Consider the following 20,305-nt stretch of genomic DNA (forward strand, 5'->3'; position numbering starts at 1 on the left):
ATTCGGGGTGGAGCTATCCGCGATTTGTGCACCAAATTGTTACAGTCGCGTCCTTGGATCATACCGGGATAGCATACCAAATTTCATTTCTCTACGACAAGCCGTTCTTGAGATATTTTGTTCACAACTTTCTATTTTTTCCCATTTAAACCTGTAGTACGTACGTACGTACGTTCGTACGTACGTACGTTACGTACGTACGTACGTTACGTACAGACCATGGGCTAAAAATCACTTTTTTGACATCAGGGGATCCCAAAACGGATATTTCCAACCATTTCCCGATTTTGAAAATTTGGACCGATTGCAATACTTTCATTACTAGTATAGCTCCGCTATACTGTAGTAATAGAAAGTAAAAAATTTGGACCGATTGCAATACTTTCATTACTAGTATAGCTCCGCTATACTGTAGTAATAGAAAGTAAAAAAAAAAACTCGGAGATTTGGGTCTGGATCTGAATGCTCGTTTGAGTCAGATTTGTTGTTGTTGTTTACTAATGCAAAGGAATTGATTATTATGTCATTTTCCTAATGAGTCAGATTTAAATGACTTAAATTCATATTCCCTCTGGCTCTATCTATTCCACAGCGGATGATCTGGACATCGCCTCCCTCTCACTTCATCAGGCGAGGCGGCTCGAGATGGAAGCGCAAGTGAGAGTGCTGGAACTGGAAGCAGGGCTGGAGAAAGAGCGGCTCAAGTTATCTGCACTGAGGAGGCACCACTACCAACTGACTGGGGACGAGGAGAGCAGTTAACATTGCCCGAGCCGCCTATATACAATAGTAAGATAAAACTGATGTACAATAGTAAGATAAAACTAAGGAGGCACCACTACCAACTGACTGGGGACGAGGAGAGCAGTTAACATTGCCCGAGCCGCCTATATACAATAGTAAGATAAAACTGATATACAATAGTAAGATAAAACTGATATACAACAGTAAGATAAAACTGATATACAACAGTAAGATAAAACTGATATACAACAGTAAGATAAAACTGATATACAATAGTAAGATAAAAGTTGTATTTTAGGCCAGCCACTCACTATCAGGTAGACCTGACAGACGGACCTTTTCAGCCGTACCTGTCAGGGCTACCTGATACTAAGATAAAAGTTGTATTTTAGTTGTATGTTTTCCCTTTCGGAATTTCCCCTCTTCTAAAACTCATTTCCCCTCCTCTTTTTCCCTAGATTTAGTATAAATAAAACTGATATACAACAGTAAGATAAAACTGATATACAATAGTAAGATAAAACTGATATACAATAGTAAGATAAAACTGATATACAAGAGTAAGATAAAACTGATATACAAGAGTAAGATAAAACTGATATACAATAGTAAGATAAAACTGATATACAACAGTAAGATAAAACTGATATACAAGAGTAAGATAAAAGTTGTATTTTAGGCCAGCCACTCACTATCAGGTAGACCTGACAGACGGACCTTTTCAGCCGTACCTGTCAGGGCTACCTGATACTAAGATAAAAGTTGTATTTTAGTTGTATGTTTTCCCTTTCGGAATTTCCCCTCCTCTTTTTCCCTAGGCCTGACAGACGGACCTTTTCAGCCGTACCTGTCAGGGCTACCTGATACTAAGATAAAAGTTGTATTTTAGTTGTATGTTTTCCCTTTCCGAATTTTCCCTCTTCTAAAACTCATTTCCCCTCCTCTTTTTCCCTAGGTTTAGTAAATAGGTATAAACACTGTTACGCCATAAAAGGGGAAAGTGTACGGCTAAAGGCGAATTCGCCTTGTAGAATCTGATCTGATTTCCCTTTTTCTGAAGTCCATTTCCCTTCTTTAAAAGAAAACTAAATAAATTTAGTTGAACCAAGATTAAACTAGATGCCGTGGTAAGCGCTTGTACATAAATAAATGAACCTTTATTTGGTGGTCATTTTAGGTGGTCACAATACATACTTGAAAGTTTAGAAATACATACAAAAAGTAATCCTATACCTATATTTAACCATTATACATAAAGTAATTGTAGTTTCTGCTCATTTGAAAAATATGCCCAAACTCAAGGCCAAGACCCCAATTCAGCAACTGCTGAGGTATAGCTTGTACATAAACCATTAAAAATCCAAAAGATGGTGTCTTCTCAAATCTACAAAATCTAAAGTTGTGAGTTGGAGAGAACTTCAGTTTTGTTTCCATAAAAAAAAAAAAAATACGTATAAGTATTATTAATTTATTAACACAGCCATTCTAGTTAGGTTGAGTAAAGCGTCTCCGTTGTGTGCGCTAGGTCCTGGGTTTGATTCCCGCTCGGGGCGAACTCAACAGATAAGGTTCGTTCTCGGAACGGCTGGCTTTCTCCTATACTGTTCTCTCTTCGATTTAGGAACAAGGAGATCCCTCTATCAAACCTCTTTCAAAAAAGAGGGAAAACTACGTTTTTTGGTAGCCATTCCACTCAAATGTTTATTATGTATTATTTTTTTACTACCTACTTACTTAACTTTTGGAATATTTATTTTATGTTGTTCTTGTCCTTTGTCCCATTTCTCTTCTTTCGTTTTATACTCGTATCTCCACCGGTTTTTTTCCCGAGCTTCGCTTCAGGGGAAAATATTTTCGGCAATCGAACCCGAAATCTTCTAGGAGAGAAAAAATGGTATAATATACAGCATTACAACCTTTTTTTCAGGAGTCGAACCAGAAATAATAATGATAAAAAAACTTGAAATATTTTCTTCGGGTATTGAACCCGAAAATAATCAAAATAATAATGGTAGAAATAAATGAACAAGTAGGTAATAAATAATAAAATTCAATATATTTTATAGAACAAATAATAAAATAAAATTACCGAAATCAATAATAAAATCAGAAAAATTGCGCGAGTTTTTTCCAAGCTTCCCAGACTGTCTAGAAGCACCCGAATGCCCTCCGAAAGTCCATAACTTTGTCAGCGAAAAGTTCAGAAAGAATAATCGGCATTTCCCCTATACTGATTCTCGCATAGCAGTATAGGAAAATCATTCCCCTATAGTCCCTATACTGCTTTCCTAGCTCAAAGCTCTGACGCTTGCGCAGAAGAAATTTCCCCCACTAGACTTTCATTTAAGCTCCTCCTCTTTCTGAACTCCGAAGTTGTGCTACCAAAGTTAGGTGCCGAGGGTGGGATTCGGGTGGGAACCTTCATGCTGGACAGGTGGGAAGCTTAAACAAACCTCTCGCAAATTTTTTTCTGAAAATTTTCCTGATTTTAGTCTTATTTTCGTTGTTATTATTATTTTGAATTTTATTTTTCAAAGGCTATTATTTGTTATTCAACTTCTTCGTTTATTTTAGTATTATTATTATATTTTTTTTAATCACATATTTTATTTTTTGAGGTACAAGTACCTACATAGTAACATAGATGATTTTTTTTTTAAAAAAATAGGTAACCTCTCTATCTTTTACCTAAGAGCCTATTTTTGGAAAAAGGATCTGGGAAAATGGGTAAAATGTTTTTGGGGACTAAAATGATATTTCATGCAATTTTTGAGACTTAAATTTTAAATACATAATGAAGATGAATCTCTTCTTTTTAAAAATAGGTAACCTCTCTATCTTTTACCTAAGAGCCTATTTTTGGAAAAAGGATCTGGGAAAATAGGTAAAATGTTTTTGGGGACTGAAATGATATTTCATGCAATTTTTGAGACTTAAATTTTAAATACAGAATAAAGATGAATCTCTTCTTTTTCTCTATCAATCTTGTGAGATCTTTTCCTTCTTTCACGAATCTCTTTCTTTTAATATTTTTTTTAGGCACCCTTTTTATACCTAAAACTTCAATCATCAAGTTAAGTTAAGCTTTTTGGATTTATCAATTAACAACTCTCTCCTTTTTTAATTGAATTTTACGAAATGAAACGATCAATAACAAACAAATAAACGTAGAATAAAAAAAAATATATAACCTTCCTTACCTATAATAATCCATTTTACATTTACCACACAATCTGTCCTTATTATTTTACATATTACACAAATCTTATACCTAATGCATGTTGTAATAATGAATTAACAACTCTCTCCTTTTTTAATTGAATTTTACGAAATGAAACGATCAATAACAAACAAATAAACGTAGAATAAAAAAAATATATAACCTTACCTATAATAATCTATTTTACATTTACCACACAATCTGTCCTTATTATTTTACATTTTGTATGTTACACAAATCTTATAATGCATGTTGTATGAAGGTCCCGGGTTCGAATCCCACCATCGACAAAAATTTGTACTCGTTTTTCGATTGCAAATATTTCAACGGGTTACTTTCTGGTGTGTTGACCAGCACCTAAATGGGAAGTATTGTGTCTCTTCTCGCTAATCTGATGAGAGGCATACTACGACACAGATCACATGCGTCTAATGTAGCAGTTGTTTCATTGCTACGAAATAAAAACGGTGATGAAACACTCATCTTTTTTTTAAGGCGAAAAAATTGTTTATCTACTTAAATGTTCGTCACAAGATAACTGCTAAGGTGTTATCCTGAGATCGAGGAGAAGAGGAGTACAGGATAGGAGAAAGCCAGCCGTTCCAGGAATGAGCATTATCTGTTTGTATTAAAATTTGCCCCAGGCGGGAACCGAATCCGCGACCTAGCGCTTACAAGGCAGACGCGCTACCAACCAAGCTAACTAGGCTGGCTGGGGTAATTGTAATATGTATGTTTGTATAATGAAATTTGTGTATGTGTGTGTGTTTAAATATGTATTTTTATTGCCACAGGCGGAGATTATTATGGCTCATCATGGAAGTGCCAGCAATACGCGAGAGTTCTACAAGAGAAATCATCAATGGACAGAAGGATTGATATCAGCCGCCAAGGCTGTAGCTATGAGTGCCAAATATTTACTGTAAGTACCCACGTGTAGTTGTCTGGCTGGGGGACTTTAAACAGGGAGGATACCAGCCTGAACTTTCCCTTGCTAAAGAAATAGGTTGAGTGTGAAGGGCATCTACTCGTGAAATCTGTAGCCAAAACCAAATGTCAGCCCAACGCTATCACCCTAGCTAGGGCTGATTGAGAGGCTGACGAAAAACGCCGACCCCGCCTGCCGAGATTTTGAAGTTGACCCCTTGGGGTCGACCCTGGCTTTGGCCGAAATTTGGCGATTACCTAAAAAAATGGCATTTTAAAAGGTAAAACACAACCCTAAATTTCAGCTTCTCATCTTTAGCCGTTCAAAAAATATTCAGGGGTTCAAAGACTTTTCGAACGCTCTGTATACATAGGTGTAGGTATAGGCAAGGTAAAATTTAACACGGTCGCTCCTTTTTTTCACAGAACCGCTGCTGATCAAGTGGTGAGCGGCGGGGAAGGAGCCAAGCTGGAGCGGCTCATAGTCGCTTCGCACGGAGTAGCAGCGTCGACCGCTCAACTGGTGGTCGCTAGTCGGGTCAAGGCGGAGCGGAATAGCGTCCATTTAGCGGCCCTGTCACAGGCTAGTCGGGATGTTACGAATGCTACGGGCAGTGTGGTCGCTACCGCCAAGACGTGTATACACCTGGTGGACGAATCGGGTAAGTAGCTACCTAGGAGCTCACCGACTCACAGTTGAGGAGTTACAGGTTCGAGACTCGGAAATTTCAAGTCAATTTACCTAATGTTTAAAGTGGGCACAAAGAACTCTTTAGTGCTACTTCGAATCCCACCATCGACAAAAATTTGTACTCGTTTTTCGATTGCAAATATTTCAACGGGTTACTTTCTGGTGTTCTCGTGTTGAGCAGCACCTAAATGGGAAGTATTGTGTCTCTTCTCGCCCATCTGATGAGAGGCATCTACTTAAATGTTCGTCACAAGATAACTGCTGAGGTGTTATCCCAAGATCGAAGAGAAGAGGAGTACAGGATAGGAGAAAGCCAGCCGTTCCAAGAATGAGCATTATCTGTTTGTATTAAAATTTGCCCCGGGCGGGAATCGAATCCGCGACCTAGCGCTTACAAGGCAGACGCGCTACCAACCAAGCTAACTAGGCTGGCTGGGGTAATTGTAATATGTATGTTTGTATAATGAAATTTGTGTATGTGTGTGTGTTTAAATATGTATTTTTATTGCCACAGGCGGAGATTATTATGGCTCATCATGGAAGTGCCAAGCTAACTAGGCTGGCTGGGGTAATTGTAATATGTATGTTTGTATAATGAAATTTGTGTATGTGTGTGTGTTTAAATATGTATTTTTTTCTCACAGGCGGAGATAATAATGGCTCATCATGGAAGTGCTAGCAATACGCGAGAGTTCTACAAGAGAAATCATCAATGGACAGAAGGATTGATATCAGCCGCCAAGGCTGTAGCTATGAGTGCCAAATATTTACTGTAAGTACCCACGTGTAGTTGTCTGGCTGGGGGACTTTAAACAGGGAGGATACCAGCCTGAACTTTCCTTTGCTAAAGAAATAGCAAAGGTTGAAAGAAATAGCAAAGATTGAGTGCGAAGGGCATCCATTCGTAATGAGTGCCAAATATTTACTGTAAGTACCCACGTGTAGTTGTCTGGCTGGGGGACTTTAAACAGGGAGGATACCAGCCTGAACTTTCCCTTGCTAAAGAAATAGGTTGAGTGTGAAGGGCATCTACTCGTGAAATCTGTAGCCAAAACCAAATGTCAGCCCAACGCTATCACCCTAGCTAGGGCTGATTGAGAGGCTGACGAAAAACGCCGACCCCGCCTGCCGAGATTTTGAAGTTGACCCCTTGGGGTCGACCCTGGCTTTGGCCGAAATTTGGCGATTACCTAAAAAAATGGCATTTTAAAAGGTAAAACACAACCCTAAATTTCAGCTTCTCATCTTTAGCCGTTCAAAAAGTATTCAGGGGTTCAAAGACTTTTCGAACGCTCTGTATACATAGGTGTAGGTATAGGCAAGGTAAAATTTAACACGGTCGCTCCTTTTTTTCACAGAACCGCTGCTGATCAAGTGGTGAGCGGCGGGGAAGGAGCCAAGCTGGAGCGGCTCATAGTCGCTTCGCACGGAGTAGCAGCGTCGACCGCTCAACTGGTGGTCGCTAGTCGGGTCAAGGCGGAGCGGAATAGCGTCCATTTAGCGGCCCTGTCACAGGCTAGTCGGGATGTTACGAATGCTACGGGCAGTGTGGTCGCTACCGCCAAGACGTGTATACACCTGGTGGACGAATCGGGTAAGTAGCTACCTAGGAGCTCACCGACTCACAGTTGAGGAGTTACAGGTTCGATAAATGTTATAATTATTAATTTTATTTATACAAACCCCTACAGTTATTATACTACATAACTTATTTATACAATATTTACCTATTATGTACACTGGTTTATACAATACATTTTTATTATTTATTTTTATACAAAAAACTACATTATTTTTGTATCTCTTTCTTTGTTCTTTATCTAAGCTAGCTAGATACAAATTGAATGCATCACTGGAGTTAAGAAACGTGGTTGGTATTTGGACGGGTCTGAGTCACGTGTTACGATGAAGACAAAAGTCCATACCTCGCCTCGGTTAGAATTGAACCTACGCACTCCTGATTACCAAACAAGCGTCTTGACCACTACACCGAGGCAGGCATTTTATCAGCCTTCTAAAGAAGTATACAAAGATCCCTTTCCTAATTACATATATATTCTATACATATCACAGAGTTTTAGGAAGATTCTTTCCCCCCACATGGACAGTGTTCCCACTACACAAGACACGATTTTTTTCTTCTTTTTTTTGCAAAGTACACAAAATGTACGCAATGTAATTTAAATGAGAGTGTTTCTCACTGCAGACCATACGACTTTTTTTCCAAACGAAAAGTGGGAACGGGCCTTGACTTAAGCAGTTTACGTTCCCTCTATCAAACCACCTTATGGAAAAAGATTGTTTACCTAGCTCTCTTCCAGGAAATCCGGGATGCACCCAAGCTGCGAGCAATCCTTACAGTGGAAGTGTCGGTTGTATTCGGTCGTCATCGTCAGTTTCCGACACACAATACACTCCCCGACCGCCCCTTCTAACTCAGCACTTGTCAATTTATCACTTTTCACCGTCACGGTCCGTGCTCGTTTAGATCGGGAACCTGTAGAAAAAGAATAGATTGTTTTCAGTTAATCCAGAGTTTAAGAAAATACTGGCCTTTTGATTTACAATAGGTGACGTCAATGAAAAACCTTGACACAAAGGTGTAAGAAAAACTAGCTATACTCCGTTCAGATGAATGTGAGAGCAAGGAGTCATCGACCCAAAATGAGGGAACCAATCAGAATACGAGAATTTCTTGCATTTTTGCAATTAAGGTAAAGTTCTATTTTTATAAACTCTCTCTTTTAAAAAGCAGAGGTAGCTTCGATCTGTAACCCTTTTTTCAAGAGGTTGAATCACTGTGCAATGTGGGAGGAAGCACTGTGCAATGTACCTTCCTCTTTTAAAGATTTTCTACCGTTGCACCTTTGATATGTTTGGCAACGTAGCCTACTTTATTGATGACTCCTTGCTCTCATATTCATCTGGATAGAGAATAGGTTTAGAGGTTTAACGAAACTTTTAACAACTAGGGTATTCTCGTGATGGGGTTTAAAACAACCGTTCGGCGACAAGCTACCCGCCTCCTCAATTTAACCTCACCCAGCCTGAGTGGAGCCGGGAACTAAGCAGCACGCGATTCCCCAGATGGTCACCATCCAGGTACTAACCACGCGCAACGTTGCTTAACTTCAGTGATCCGTAGGGAACTGGTGCAATCAACGTGCTATCGCCGCTGGACAGAAAAAGTATTTACCTGGAGCGATTTCTTCAACTAGCTTGATATCAGCCGAGGTATAATATTCTTTCTCATGGATCATGGTGTGAGATTTACAATGACCACTGGTTCTGAATGTCTTGCCACAGCCTTCCACCGGACATATGAACGGACGAGAGCCTGAAAAATTCAATAGAGAACATTATTTTATTTTACAAAATTAATTGAGGAGTTACAGGTTCGAGACTCGGAAATTTCAAGTCAATTTACCTAATGTTTAAAGTGGGCACAAAGAACTCTTTAGTGCTACTACAAGAATAATTAAATAGTCTATCCTCTATCTTATGTGATTTTTCACGAGAAATCTAATGGTGTAACTTTGAACTCTATCCGACTCATAGACGAAAAAAAAAAACGGAGATTTGGGTCTGGGCCTGAATGCTCGTTTGAGTCAGATTTAAATGACTTAAATTCTTTTTCCCTCTGGCTCTATCTATTCCACAGCGGATGATCTGGACATCGCCTCCCTCTCACTTCATCAGGCGAGGCGGCTCGAGATGGAAGCGCAAGTGAGAGTGCTGGAACTGGAAGCAGGGCTGGAGAAAGAGCGGCTCAAGTTATCTGCACTGAGGAGGCACCACCTCCTTAAGAAAAAGATTGTTTACCTAGCTCTCTTCCAGGAAATCCGGGATGCACCCAAGCTGCGAGCAATCCTTACAGTGGAAGTGTCGGTTGTATTCGGTCGTCATCGTCAGTTTCCGACACACAATACACTCCCCGACCGCCCCTTCTAACTCAGCACTTGTCAATTTATCACTTTTCACCGTCACGGTCCGTGCTCGTTTAGATCGGGAACCTGTAGAAAAAGAATAGATTGTTTTCAGTTAATCCAGAGTTCAAGAAAATACTGGCCTTTTGATTTACAATAGGTGACTTCAATGAAAAACCTTGACACAAAGGTGTAAGAAAAACTACCTATACTCCGTCCAGATGAATGTGAGAGCAAGGAGTCATCGACCCAAAATGAGGGAACCAATCGGAATTCGAGAATTTCTTGCATTGTTGCAATTAAGGTAAAGGTCTATTTTTCTAAACTCTCTCTATTAAAAAGCAGAGGTAGCTTCGATCTGTAACCTTTTTTCAAGAGGTTGAATCACTGTGCAATGTGCGAGGAAGCACTGTGCAATGTACCTTCCTCGTTTAAAGATTTTCTACCGTTGCACCTTTGATATGTTTGGCAACGTAGCCTACTTTTTTGATGACTCATTGCTCTCATATTCATCTGAATAGAGAAGAGGTTTAGAGGTTTAACGAAACTTTTAACAACTAGGGTATTCTCGTGACGGGGTTTAAACCCACCATTCGGCGACAAGATACCCGCCTCCTCCATTTAACCTCACCCAGTCTGAGTGGAGCCGGGAATTAAGCAGCACGCGATTCCCCAGATGGTCACCATCCAGGTACTAACCACGCGCAACGTTGCTTAACTTCAGTGATCCGTAGGGAACTGGTGCAATCAACGTGCTATCGCCGCTGGACAGAAAAAGTATTTACCTGGAGCGATTTCTTCAACTAGCTTGATATCAGCCGAGGTATAATATTCTTTCTCATGGATCATGGTGTGAGATTTACAATGACCACTGGTTCTGAATGTCTTGCCACAGCCTTCCACCGGACATATGAACGGACGAGAGCCTGAAAAATTCAATAGAGAACATTATTTTATTTTACAAAATTAAAAAGGTGGGCGCCAGCCTTGTTAGTTTGGCTGATAGCGCGTCTGCCTTGTAAACGCTAGGCCGCGGGTTCGATTTTTTTTTCTCCTTTTTCTTTACTATGTAGTATAATAGCATTTATACTAACCTCAGTGGTGCAGTGGTTAGCACGGTGGACTTTGAATCTGGAGGTTGGTGGTTCGAGTCCAAGTCATGTCATAAAATTTAGCGTAGTATATTAAGCGGGGAACAACAATTGTGACAAGCATTTATGCTTAACACGATTAAAATTCGTTTTTTAATAACATTTATCTATGTACCTTATATGTTTGATTTGGTGGTTCGAGTCCAAGTCATGTCATAAAATTTAGCGTAGTATATTAAGCGGGGAACGACATTTGTGACAAGCATTTATGCTTAACACGATTAAAATTCGTTTTTTAATAGCATTTATCTATGTACCTTATATGTTTGATTGTTTGACTTTCATTTATGAACATATTTGTATCCCAAGAAATTAATAAAAAATATATTGTTATTACCTGAATGAAGTCGCATGTGGACTTTCAAGCTGGACATACACGCAAAGTTTCGCGCGCACAGATGACAGGGGTAGGTGCGCGCGTGTGTGTGCGTGTTGACGTGCGCGACCATCGAGGATTTCACCGAGAACCGCTTGTCGCACACTTGGCATGCGTAGGGTTTCTCTCCGGAGTGCATGCGCATGTGCCTGACCAAATCGGAAGCCGACAGGGGTAGGTGCGCGCGTGTGTGTGCGTGTTGACGTGCGCGACCATCGAGGATTTCACCGAGAACCGCTTGTCGCACACTTGGCAGGCGTAGGGTTTCTCTCCAGAGTGCATGCGCATGTGTCTGACCAAATCGGAAGCTCCCTAGATTTAGTATAAACGCTGTTACGCCATAAAAGGGGAAAGTGTACGGCTAAAGGCGAATTCGCCTTGTAGAATCTGATCCGATTCCCCCTTTTCTGAAGTCCATTTCCCTTCTTTTAAAAAAAAAACTAAAATTGAATTGAATTGAATTTGAATTGAATTGAATTATTGTTGTTGTTTGCAAATGTCAGGTTATTTGACTACTAGGTCATTTTACCATTTACCAAGAAAACTAAATAAATTTAGTTGAACCAAGATTAAACTAGATGCCGTGGTAAGCGCTTGTACATAAATAAACCTTTATTTGGTGGTCATTTTAGGTGGTCACAATACATACTTGAATGTTTAGAAATACATACAAAAAGTAATCCTATACCTATATTTAACCATTACACATAAAGTAATTGTACTTTCTGCTCATTTGAAAAAAATGCCCAAACTCAAGGCCAAGACCCCAATTCAGCAACTGCTGAGGTATAGCTTGTACATAAACCATTAAAAATCCAAAAGATGGTGTCTTCTCAAATCTACAAAATCTAAAGTTGTGAGTTGGAGAGAACATCGGAAGCCTTTTTGAAGCTCTTCGGACAGAGGGTGCATTTGTTGGCGTGCACTGGGGTGGGAGCAGGGGTGGGTGGAGGGGAGGATGTGTTGGGTGGTGGCTGTGAGAGGGACACAAATAATTAGGGCTTGGAGTTGTAAAAATATTAACAATAGACGGTAACCTCCTTGGCCGAGTGGGTATCACACTAGGCTTGCACGCAAGAGGTCCGGGTTCGATTCCCCGGTTCGTTTTCGTTTAATGTTATCTGTTTCGCATTTTCGTTTTTTATGTTCTAATTGACAAGTTCGCGGAGTTCGCGAATGATAGATCGATATATATCGGTTTTCGATATATTCCAATATTCCTACCTGGAGGAGAACACAACACCGCAAGTATAGCAGGACAGAGCTGTCGGGGTTTTGTTGGGGTTGGGCTTGTCTTTGGAATATCTGGAAGGAAAAAAATCAGTGAATGTTTAGCAATATTCCTACCTGGAGGAGAACACAACACCGCAAGTATAGCAGGACAGAGCTGTCGGGGTTTTGTTGGGGTTGGGCTTGTCTTTGGAGGATCTGGAAGGGTGTTTTCTGCGGGTTTTAAAGACGGAATTTTACCTATAGAATCTAGCGTGTTTTCTGCATGTTTTAGCGGTGTTTTACCCGTGTTTTCCTGGTGTAACAAAGTACTTTTACACGGAACTGTGTTTTCTGTGTGTTTTAGTGGTGTTTTACCCGTGCTTTCCTGGTACAACAAAGTACTTTTAGACGAAATCAACTCGGTGTCTTTCGCCGGTATTTTCGGGTTCAACAGACTATCAATCACGCGCCGCAGGACGTTATGGTCATTGTAAACCCCGATAACGTCTCCCTGTTCGTTTCTCAGGATGATTTTTTAAAAAAAAAAACATGATTTTACGGCTACATCCATTTTACATTAGTACAATCTAATCTAAAACTAAAACTACGTAATCTAGTTAAAATAACGACCAAAAATATATCGATATGTCGGCGAAAAATATATCGATATATATATCGGTTTTCGATATATTCCCATATCCCTACCTGGAGGAGAACACAACACCGCAAGTATAGCAGGACAGAGCTGTCGGAGTTTTGTTGGGGTTGGGCTTGTCTTTGGAGGATCTGGAAGAAAATGGGAGCAGCACATGGTAGAGATATAGGTGATCTCATACCCATCACTTTACATACGCACAGACATACGGACGCAATCAACACATCATGTATCTACATTCTGGTGTTCTCGTATTGACCCAGTATCTATATATGGAAACTATTCTGTCTCTTAACTCCTGTGTTTTTAACTTTCCCCCCCTATTACTTTGTTCAATTACTTATTTGTTCTCTCTATCGGGTCCTTCCCAGCCCGCCGGGTCATCGAACGAAGCGAGGTCCGGGTTCGAACCCAGGGCAATGCACAAAGAGGAATCCAACGGGGTCGCTTGGGAAGGACTGGAAAATTGACTGTTTTCGCCGCCAGGTCGATGGTTTCTTTGAGAATTGGCCGAAAATTGGCTGTTTTCCTCAACAGGGCGAATAAAATGTTTAGCGAATTTTTAATTGTGTTAAGCATATTTAAATGCTTGTCACAAATATCGTTCCCCGACTATTACACCTAGATAAATTTTATGACTTAACTTGGAATTGAACCACCAACCTCCAGATCCAAAGTCCAACGCGTTAACAACTGCACCACTGAAGTTGGTTAAATCAGTGAAAGTTCATATCATAGTCTCAGTTCAACGCCAGAGCTCGTAGATGAAACCTCTCTCGCGGTTTTGGTCTGATGATGAGAATCTGAGTATTTTCGAAAGCTCATCAAGTTTTCTTTGTTGAAAGGTCGAATCTGCATTGTCTTTTTAATTTTAAATGGTAACTTATCTTAGAATCATGTACACACTTGGTAAAACAAAAAATTAAATTCCTTTGACTGAGCCTCTGATGAAAACATTTTTTTTTTTTTTTTAATAAGTTGTATCGGGTCCTTCCCAGCCCGCCGGGTCATCGAACGAAGCGAGGTCCGGGTTCGAACCCAGGGCAATGCACAAAGAGGAATCCAACGGTGTCGCTTGGGAAGGACTGGAAAATTGACCGTTTTCGCCGCCAGATCGATGATGGTTTCTTTGAGAATTGGCCGAAAATTGACTGTTTTCCTCAACAGGGCGAATATGCGGCTCCGGGCATCGATGGCACGTGTAGGATTTAGAGCGAGCGTGTATTGTGCTGTAGTGAGTCATCAGGTTCTGGCGACTGGAGAACACCTTGCCACACGATGGAATACACTGCGAGAGGAAGCAAATGATTTGTCACTAAATTTCAGTGGAAAATAAATGGAACATTGAAAACTTTTAATTATTTATTCTTTACGATTTTTGCTAAGCTTAAATAATATTTATGATATTTAAAAGAGTAGAATGAAATTGAAACTACATAAATATTATAAATGAACTCCCCATTTCAGTATGTTCTGAGAGTTATGTTGAACAAATAATAAATGGAAACTTAATAAATTAAAATTAAATTTTTTGCCATCCTGGTTAGCTCTAGGTCACGAGTTCGATTTCCGAGTTCAAGTTTTATGTGGAAATTTAAAAATTAAAATTGCCAGCCTAGTTATCTTGGTTGGTAGCACGTCTGCCTTGTAAGCGCTGGGCCGCGGGTTCAAATCCCACCCGGGGCGGATTTTATTCTAAACAGATAAGGTTCGTTCGCGGAGCGGTTGGTTTTCTCCTATCCTGTCCTCCTCTCTTCGACTGTTCGTTTCTCAGGATGACCTGTTTGCCGGGTAGGATATCGGGTCCTTCCCAGCCCGCCGGGTCATCGAACGAAGCGAGGTCCGGGGCAATGCACAAAGAGGAATCCAACGGGGTCGCTTGGGAAGGACTGGAAAATTGACTGTTTTCGCCACCAGGTCGATGGTTTCTTTGAGAATTGGCCGAAAATTGACTGTTTTCCTCAACAGGGCGAATATTTCTTTCAGAATTAGTCGAGATTTGACTATTTTCCACTCCAAGTCGACTGGTTTGAGAATTACTCGAACCGTTCTTCCTCTCAATGGTCGAATTACGAGTCGTACTGCCTGAAGTCGATTGGTTATCCAAATCAATACCCCGGATCAACCGATGATTTTTTCGTGTGAAATTACCAGCTTTGCCTTTTCCTTGGCCATTTTGAGCTTCAGACGTATTTAGCGTACGTTTTCGGCTGTTTTGGGCAGAGGCCCAGCTTGTTCCCGTACTGGTTAGACTGGCCTTGGTTAGATTAGCACCGCGATTTCGAGTATTGTATCGTAGATTGTTCGAAGATTTACAAAGATCAAAATTATTTTGTTCGTTCTGACCGTTGTTTTGAGTGTTTTGTGTATGTCGATTACTAGAGCTAGCGTTTTGTGTGTTGTACTGGTTATCGTTTTCGCTCGTGTTTTGTATGCTATGTTCATTTCTTGCGGTGTTTTGTATATGAAGATTGTCACTTTTACGTTCTGACCGTTGTTTTGAGTGTTTTGTGTATGTCGATTACTAGAGCTAGCGTTTTGTGTGTTGTACTGGTTATCGTTTTCGCTCGTATTTTGTATGCTATGTTCTTTTCTTGCGGTGTTTTGTATATGAAGATTGTCACTTATTTTGATGTTTTGTATACTCATTCGATCATCACTTTGTTGAGTATTTTGTATGCTGTGTCCATCATTGTTTTGGCTAGTATTTTGTATGCTATATCGATCACTATTTTCACTAGAGATTAAGATCTGGGTGTTGTTTCTACCATGGCTTTGAGCATCTGGCGTATTCATCTCCTTGTTTGCGCTACGCGTTTTCCTCTGTGTTTGGCCCGTGTCGGAAATTTCACGCGATACTGGTAGGTACGGTTTCTTTCTTCTGGTTTTGTGAATAACGCTGGATCGCTCGCTACTATCGCTAGTTAGTGCTGGTTCGATACGAACAATATCGCCGTCTAGCGCTGGTTCAACATTAACAGTATCGCTAGTTAGCGCTGGTTCAACATGGACAATGTTGGTGTCTAGCGCTGGTTCGATATGGACAATGTTGGTGTCAAGCGCTGGTTGATCGTTTGGATTCAGATGGTCAGTGCTTTCGGCTAGCTCAACATCAATCTCAACTGAAATCAGAGAGAGGAAATTGATCGAAACATAAATCATAAATTGAGGAGGATTTTTCAAATCAATTTATCTCCGGATCTAAGGGCCATATAAGAAAAAAATAGTAAATTTTCATCTTTTAGCTCTGTAACTGCAGTAGATTTTTTTTCTCTCTTTTTTCTTCTATTCTATTTTTTCAAGTTAAGCAACAAGGTCTTTTCTAACGAATTGTCATCTCACCCTTGTACATATGTATTATTATCCCATTACATATACGAGACCTTGTTTAGACTGCTGAGGTAATGAGACTTCTCAGTCCTCTTCTGACAGGATAAACAAGGCATAATAGAATTTAAATAAGCGCACGACATCCGCGGTCTCAATCCTCTGTAACTTTTGAACAATTTAGATAGAATAAGTGGAATTTTACTTTACTTCTAAATTCTAGTTATTTCTTTAGTCTTTACTTCTAAATTCTAGTTATTTCTTTAGACCCCATATCTGTCCTTTGTATACCTGTTATTTTATGGATCATTTGCTAACCTGTCCCAACCTACCAATAGCATGCAACACCGAAGATCAAAGTATCAAAGTTTATTTTCATGTTTCAACACATTGGGTTGTTAACATACATCAGTAGGTATATACAGTAAAAAAAAAATAATAATAAAAAAGCAGCAAAGAATGAGACAAAATGTGAACATATTCTAGAGCAAAAGAAGTAAAAAAGAAAACAAAAACTAATGTAATAAGATATGTAAGGTTAGTAAATGAGGAAGCAACGAGAATGGCATCCCATTGGGAAAACATCATTTGATTGGCATTTTGATGGTCCGGTCACGGAAAGTAGGTAAGTACCTGTTATTTGTTATTTTTAAATACAGAGGCAAGTTGTTTGCGTTTGCATTTGAATAATAATAAGTGGAATTTTACCTTTGACATTATCCATGTTAAAGTTGTCATCTAGTTCTCCTGTATCCTGGATAATGAATTCTCCATCTTCTTGTACTGAATCCTCAGTACATTCAATATTGTCCACAGCTTCATTCAGAAGCTCATTGCTAAGGATAAGATCACCATTGTCTTCAGACAACTGACTAGATTTGATATCTGCAAAGTCAAATAAATAAGTATGATGATTACTCAGGCAATAAATGAAAAAAAAAAAAAAAATACTCAGTGGTGCAGTTGTTAACGCGTTGGATTTTGACTGGTCATAAATAAGGTACCTATATAAAATCTTACCAATGTTGTCAGAATACACATAAATAAGGTATAAAAAATTCTTACCACTGTTGTCAGACTGTACATAAATAAGGTATATTTATATCTTACCAGTGTTGTCAGACTGCACAACGAGTATGATATCATCTCCTGCAGACCCATTCATACCTCCAGTGAGTGCCCCCAGGCCCATCATATCATCATTAATCAGAATAGCCTCTCCATTGAGTGAGGCTAAGTATGATGATTACTCAGGCAAAAAATGAAAAAAAAAAAAATACTCAGTGGTGCAGTTGTTAACGCGTTGGATTTTGACTGGTCATAAATAAGGTATATAAAATCTTACCAATGTTGTCAGAATACACATAAATAAGGTATAAAAAATTCTTACCACTGTTGTCAGACTGTACATAAATAAGGTATATTTATATCTTACCAGTGTTGTCAGACTGCACAACGAGTATGATATCATCTCCTGCAGACCCATTCATACCTCCAGTGAGTGCCCCCAGGCCCATCATATCATCATTAATCAGAATAGCCTCTCCATTGAGTGATGCTAACAGCTGGTTCAAATAATTCGCACTGCTGGTAGAGTTGGCACCCGAAATGTTGACATTTGAGGTGTTGTTGGTGTTTAAGATATTGACATTTGAGGTATTACTGGTGACATTTGAGGTATTGACATTTGATGTACTACTGGTGACATTTGATGTATTGGCACCCGAGATATTGAGATTTGAGGTATTAATGACATTTGACATATTGACATTTGATGTATTGTTGATATCTGACATACTGCTCATCACAGTTTTACACACGCTACACATCAGCTTCTTCTGTTTTTTCACAGGTATACTAGACCCTGGTTCACCACCTGGTTTCTCTAATGGGTTCTCTCCAACTGGGTTCTCACCCCCTGTTTCGGTGCCTGGGTTCGTCCCTCCTGGTTTATCGCTGGATAGTTTATCGCCTGCGGGTGTGGTTTCTTTAGAACGTTGCTCTTGGGCCGCGTGTTCTAGGGCGTGCAACTCTAAAGAGTACTGGAAATGAGAGGAAAACATAAAGGTGACAGCCTAGTAATCTTGGTTGGTAACGCGTCTGGCTTGTAAGCGCTAGGCCGCGGGTTCCATTCCCGCCCGGGGCGGATTTTATCCTGAGGTTGATATTTGATATCTTTCCATTTGGGGTGTTGTTAATATTTGATGTATTACTGGTGACATTTGAGATACTGTTAATAATTGGCATACTGACATTTAATGAATTGTTGATATTTGATGCTAAAGGTTTTCCAGTTGTGGTAATATAGGAGGCTATGCTCGAAGGTTTGGTGGCAATATAAGACGTTATGGTTGATGATTTGGTGGCAAAGGATGTTATGCTTGAAGGTTTGGTGGCAACATAAGACGTTACACTTGAAGATTTCGTGGCAATATAGGATGCTATGCTCAATGGTTTTCCATGGGACTTGTGAGGAAGAGAAGAGCTGGGGATGATTTTCGGATGTGCCGTGGACACGTGCTTCCTCAATTGAAAGAACGTGGAGCACGGTAGTTGACAGTGTTTGCACATAATGGGGAGATCTTCGTGATTGGTTCTGAAAGCAAAAACAAAAGAGCGGAGTTGTATAGGAGACGCAGGTAGCGGTAATGCGCCGCAGGCGATTTTCTCTTCCTATATATATATTTTTTTCATTAAGAGGTTTGATAGAGGGAACTATAACTGCTAAAGTCTTATCGTCCCGAAATCTAAGAGAGAAGGAAGACAGGATAGGAGAAGGCCAGCCGTTCCGAGAACGAACATAATCCGTTCAGGATAAAATCCGCCCCGGGTGGGAATCGTAACCGCGGCCTAGTGCAGACGCGCTACAAACCAAGCTAACTGGGCTGGAGATTTCTCTCTTTTAATTTACTAATATTGTTTTCTTCCCCCTTCAAAATAGAATAGTATATACTTCTACCTTGTTTATCCTGCTCGAACGAGACTAAAAAGTCCCTTTACCCCAGCAGTCTAAACAAGGTCTCGTGTATTTTATAGGTTTGAGAGCATAAAATAGGGGTAGCAGCTATACGTCATAGGCATATATATATATTTTTTTTTTTGTAACAATGAAACAACTGCTACATTAGACTCATTAGGTCTATGTCTTAGCATGCCCATCCCGTAGTATGTCCCTCATCAAATGGGCGAGAAGAGATACAATACTTCCCATTTAGGTGTTGGGTCAACACGAGAACACCAGAAAGTAACCCGTTGAAATATTTGCAATCGAAAAACGAGTGCAAATTTTTGTCGATGGTGGGATTTGAACCCGGGACCTTCTGCATGGCAAGCAAGAGCGTTACCACTGGGCTAACCGTGCCCCCTAATTACCTTTGGTGTTTCCTCAGTGTGGAGAAGTAGATGAAGTGACGCGGCTCCGGGCATCGATGGCACGTGTAGGATTTAGAGCGAGCGTGTATTGTGCTGTAGTGAGTCATCAGGTTCTGGCGACTGGAGAATACCTTGCCACACGATGGAATACACTGCGAGAAGCAAATGATTTGTCACTAAATTTCAGTGGAAAATAAATGGAACATTGAAAACTTTTAATTATTTATTCTTTACGATTTTTGCTAAGCTTAAATTTATGATATTTATGATAATATTTATGATATTTAAGAGTAGAAGAGTAGAATGAAATTGAAACTACATAAATATTATGAATGAACTCCCCATTTCAGTATGTTCTGAGAGTTAGGTAGGTATGTTGAACAAATAATAAATGGAAACTTAATAAATTAAAATTAAATTTTTTGCCATCCTGGTTAGCTCTAGGTCACGAGTTCGATTTCCGAGTTCAAGTTTTATGTGGAAATTTAAAAATTAAAATTGCCAGCCTAGTTATCTTGGTTGGTAGCACGTCTGCCTTGTAAGCGCTGGGCCGCGGGTTCAAATCCCACCCGGGGCGGATTTTATTCTAAACAGATAAGGTTCGTTCGCGGAGCGGTTGGCTTTCTCCTATCCTGTCCTCCTTCTCTCTTCGATTTCAGGATGATGAGACCCCTGTTGTTATAGTTCGTTCTATCGAACCTTAA

The 20,305-nt window shown here is 39.9% G+C and overlaps 4 protein-coding genes and 2 pseudogenes across 5 annotated transcripts in view; 1 reads left to right on the forward strand and 5 right to left on the reverse strand.

The window, feature by feature from the left end:
* Positions 1–9,377, forward strand: part of LOC103510048 (huntingtin-interacting protein 1) — a gene marked incomplete at its 3' end in the record, with an annotated part of 39,314 nt that extends 29,937 nt beyond the window's left edge. The window contains exons 17-19 of the mRNA XM_026824217.1: positions 4,759–4,886; positions 5,318–5,553; positions 9,244–9,377. Coding sequence (XP_026680018.1) covers positions 4,759–4,886; positions 5,318–5,553; positions 9,244–9,377 — 498 coding nt within the window. The remainder of the gene's footprint in view (positions 1–4,758; positions 4,887–5,317; positions 5,554–9,243) is intronic.
* Positions 7,844–11,192, reverse strand: LOC103510022 (zinc finger protein 891-like). Of its 2 annotated transcripts, XM_026824197.1 has the most exons (4): positions 10,997–11,192; positions 10,294–10,434; positions 9,405–9,595; positions 7,844–7,888 (listed from the first exon to the last, which is right to left on the reverse strand). In XM_026824197.1, exons 1-3 carry the CDS (start codon positions 11,178–11,180, stop codon positions 9,405–9,407), a joined length of 516 nt encoding a protein of 171 aa, XP_026679998.1. In that variant the 5' UTR covers positions 11,181–11,192; the 3' UTR covers positions 7,844–7,888. The 2 variants fall into 2 exon arrangements, with proteins under 2 accessions (XP_026679998.1, XP_026679997.1); XM_026824196.1 differs by lacking the exon at positions 7,844–7,888 and having other exon boundaries at positions 9,379–9,595.
* On the reverse strand, positions 8,646–8,762 carry LOC113467795 (annotated as a pseudogene).
* LOC113467794 lies at positions 10,161–10,277 on the reverse strand (annotated as a pseudogene).
* A 14-nt stretch (positions 11,193–11,206) lies between the features above and the next one.
* On the reverse strand, positions 11,207–15,077 carry LOC113467793 (zinc finger protein 182-like; the record flags this gene model as incomplete). Its single annotated transcript, XM_026824218.1, has 7 exons — positions 15,054–15,077; positions 13,970–14,190; positions 12,953–13,033; positions 12,383–12,463; positions 12,260–12,340; positions 11,918–12,028; positions 11,207–11,345 (listed from the first exon to the last, which is right to left on the reverse strand). Coding segments are annotated over exons 1-7 (738 nt in total), but the record flags the coding sequence as incomplete, so codon positions are not given.
* An 87-nt stretch (positions 15,078–15,164) lies between these two features.
* LOC103510049 overlaps positions 15,165–20,305 on the reverse strand; it is a 15,140-nt gene continuing 9,999 nt past the window's right edge. The window contains exons 11-16 of the mRNA XM_026824219.1: positions 19,602–19,753; positions 18,375–18,825; positions 17,792–18,271; positions 17,340–17,466; positions 16,938–17,114; positions 15,165–16,024 (exon numbers count right to left, since the gene is read on the reverse strand). Of these exons, the coding sequence (XP_026680020.1) occupies positions 15,165–16,024; positions 16,938–17,114; positions 17,340–17,466; positions 17,792–18,271; positions 18,375–18,825; positions 19,602–19,753 (2,247 nt within the window). The remainder of the gene's footprint in view (positions 16,025–16,937; positions 17,115–17,339; positions 17,467–17,791; positions 18,272–18,374; positions 18,826–19,601; positions 19,754–20,305) is intronic.

Source organism: Diaphorina citri, unplaced genomic scaffold (assembly GCF_000475195.1).
Source record: "Diaphorina citri unplaced genomic scaffold, Diaci psyllid genome assembly version 1.1 scaffold554, whole genome shotgun sequence".
Lineage (NCBI taxonomy): Eukaryota > Metazoa > Arthropoda > Insecta > Hemiptera > Psyllidae > Diaphorina > Diaphorina citri.

Excerpts from the sequence above, each read along its gene's own strand:
- LOC103510022 (XM_026824197.1), bottom strand. The coding sequence starts at position 11,180 with ATGCGCATGCACTCCGGAGAGAAACCCTACGCATGCCAAGTGTGCGAC. Across the intron at positions 10,435-10,996 it reads CCACATGCGACTTCATTCAG|GCTCTCGTCCGTTCATATGT; the intron begins GTAATAACAATA and ends TGAATTTTTCAG. Across the intron at positions 9,596-10,293 it reads AGTTGAAGAAATCGCTCCAG|GTTCCCGATCTAAACGAGCA; the intron begins GTAAATACTTTT and ends CTTTTTCTACAG.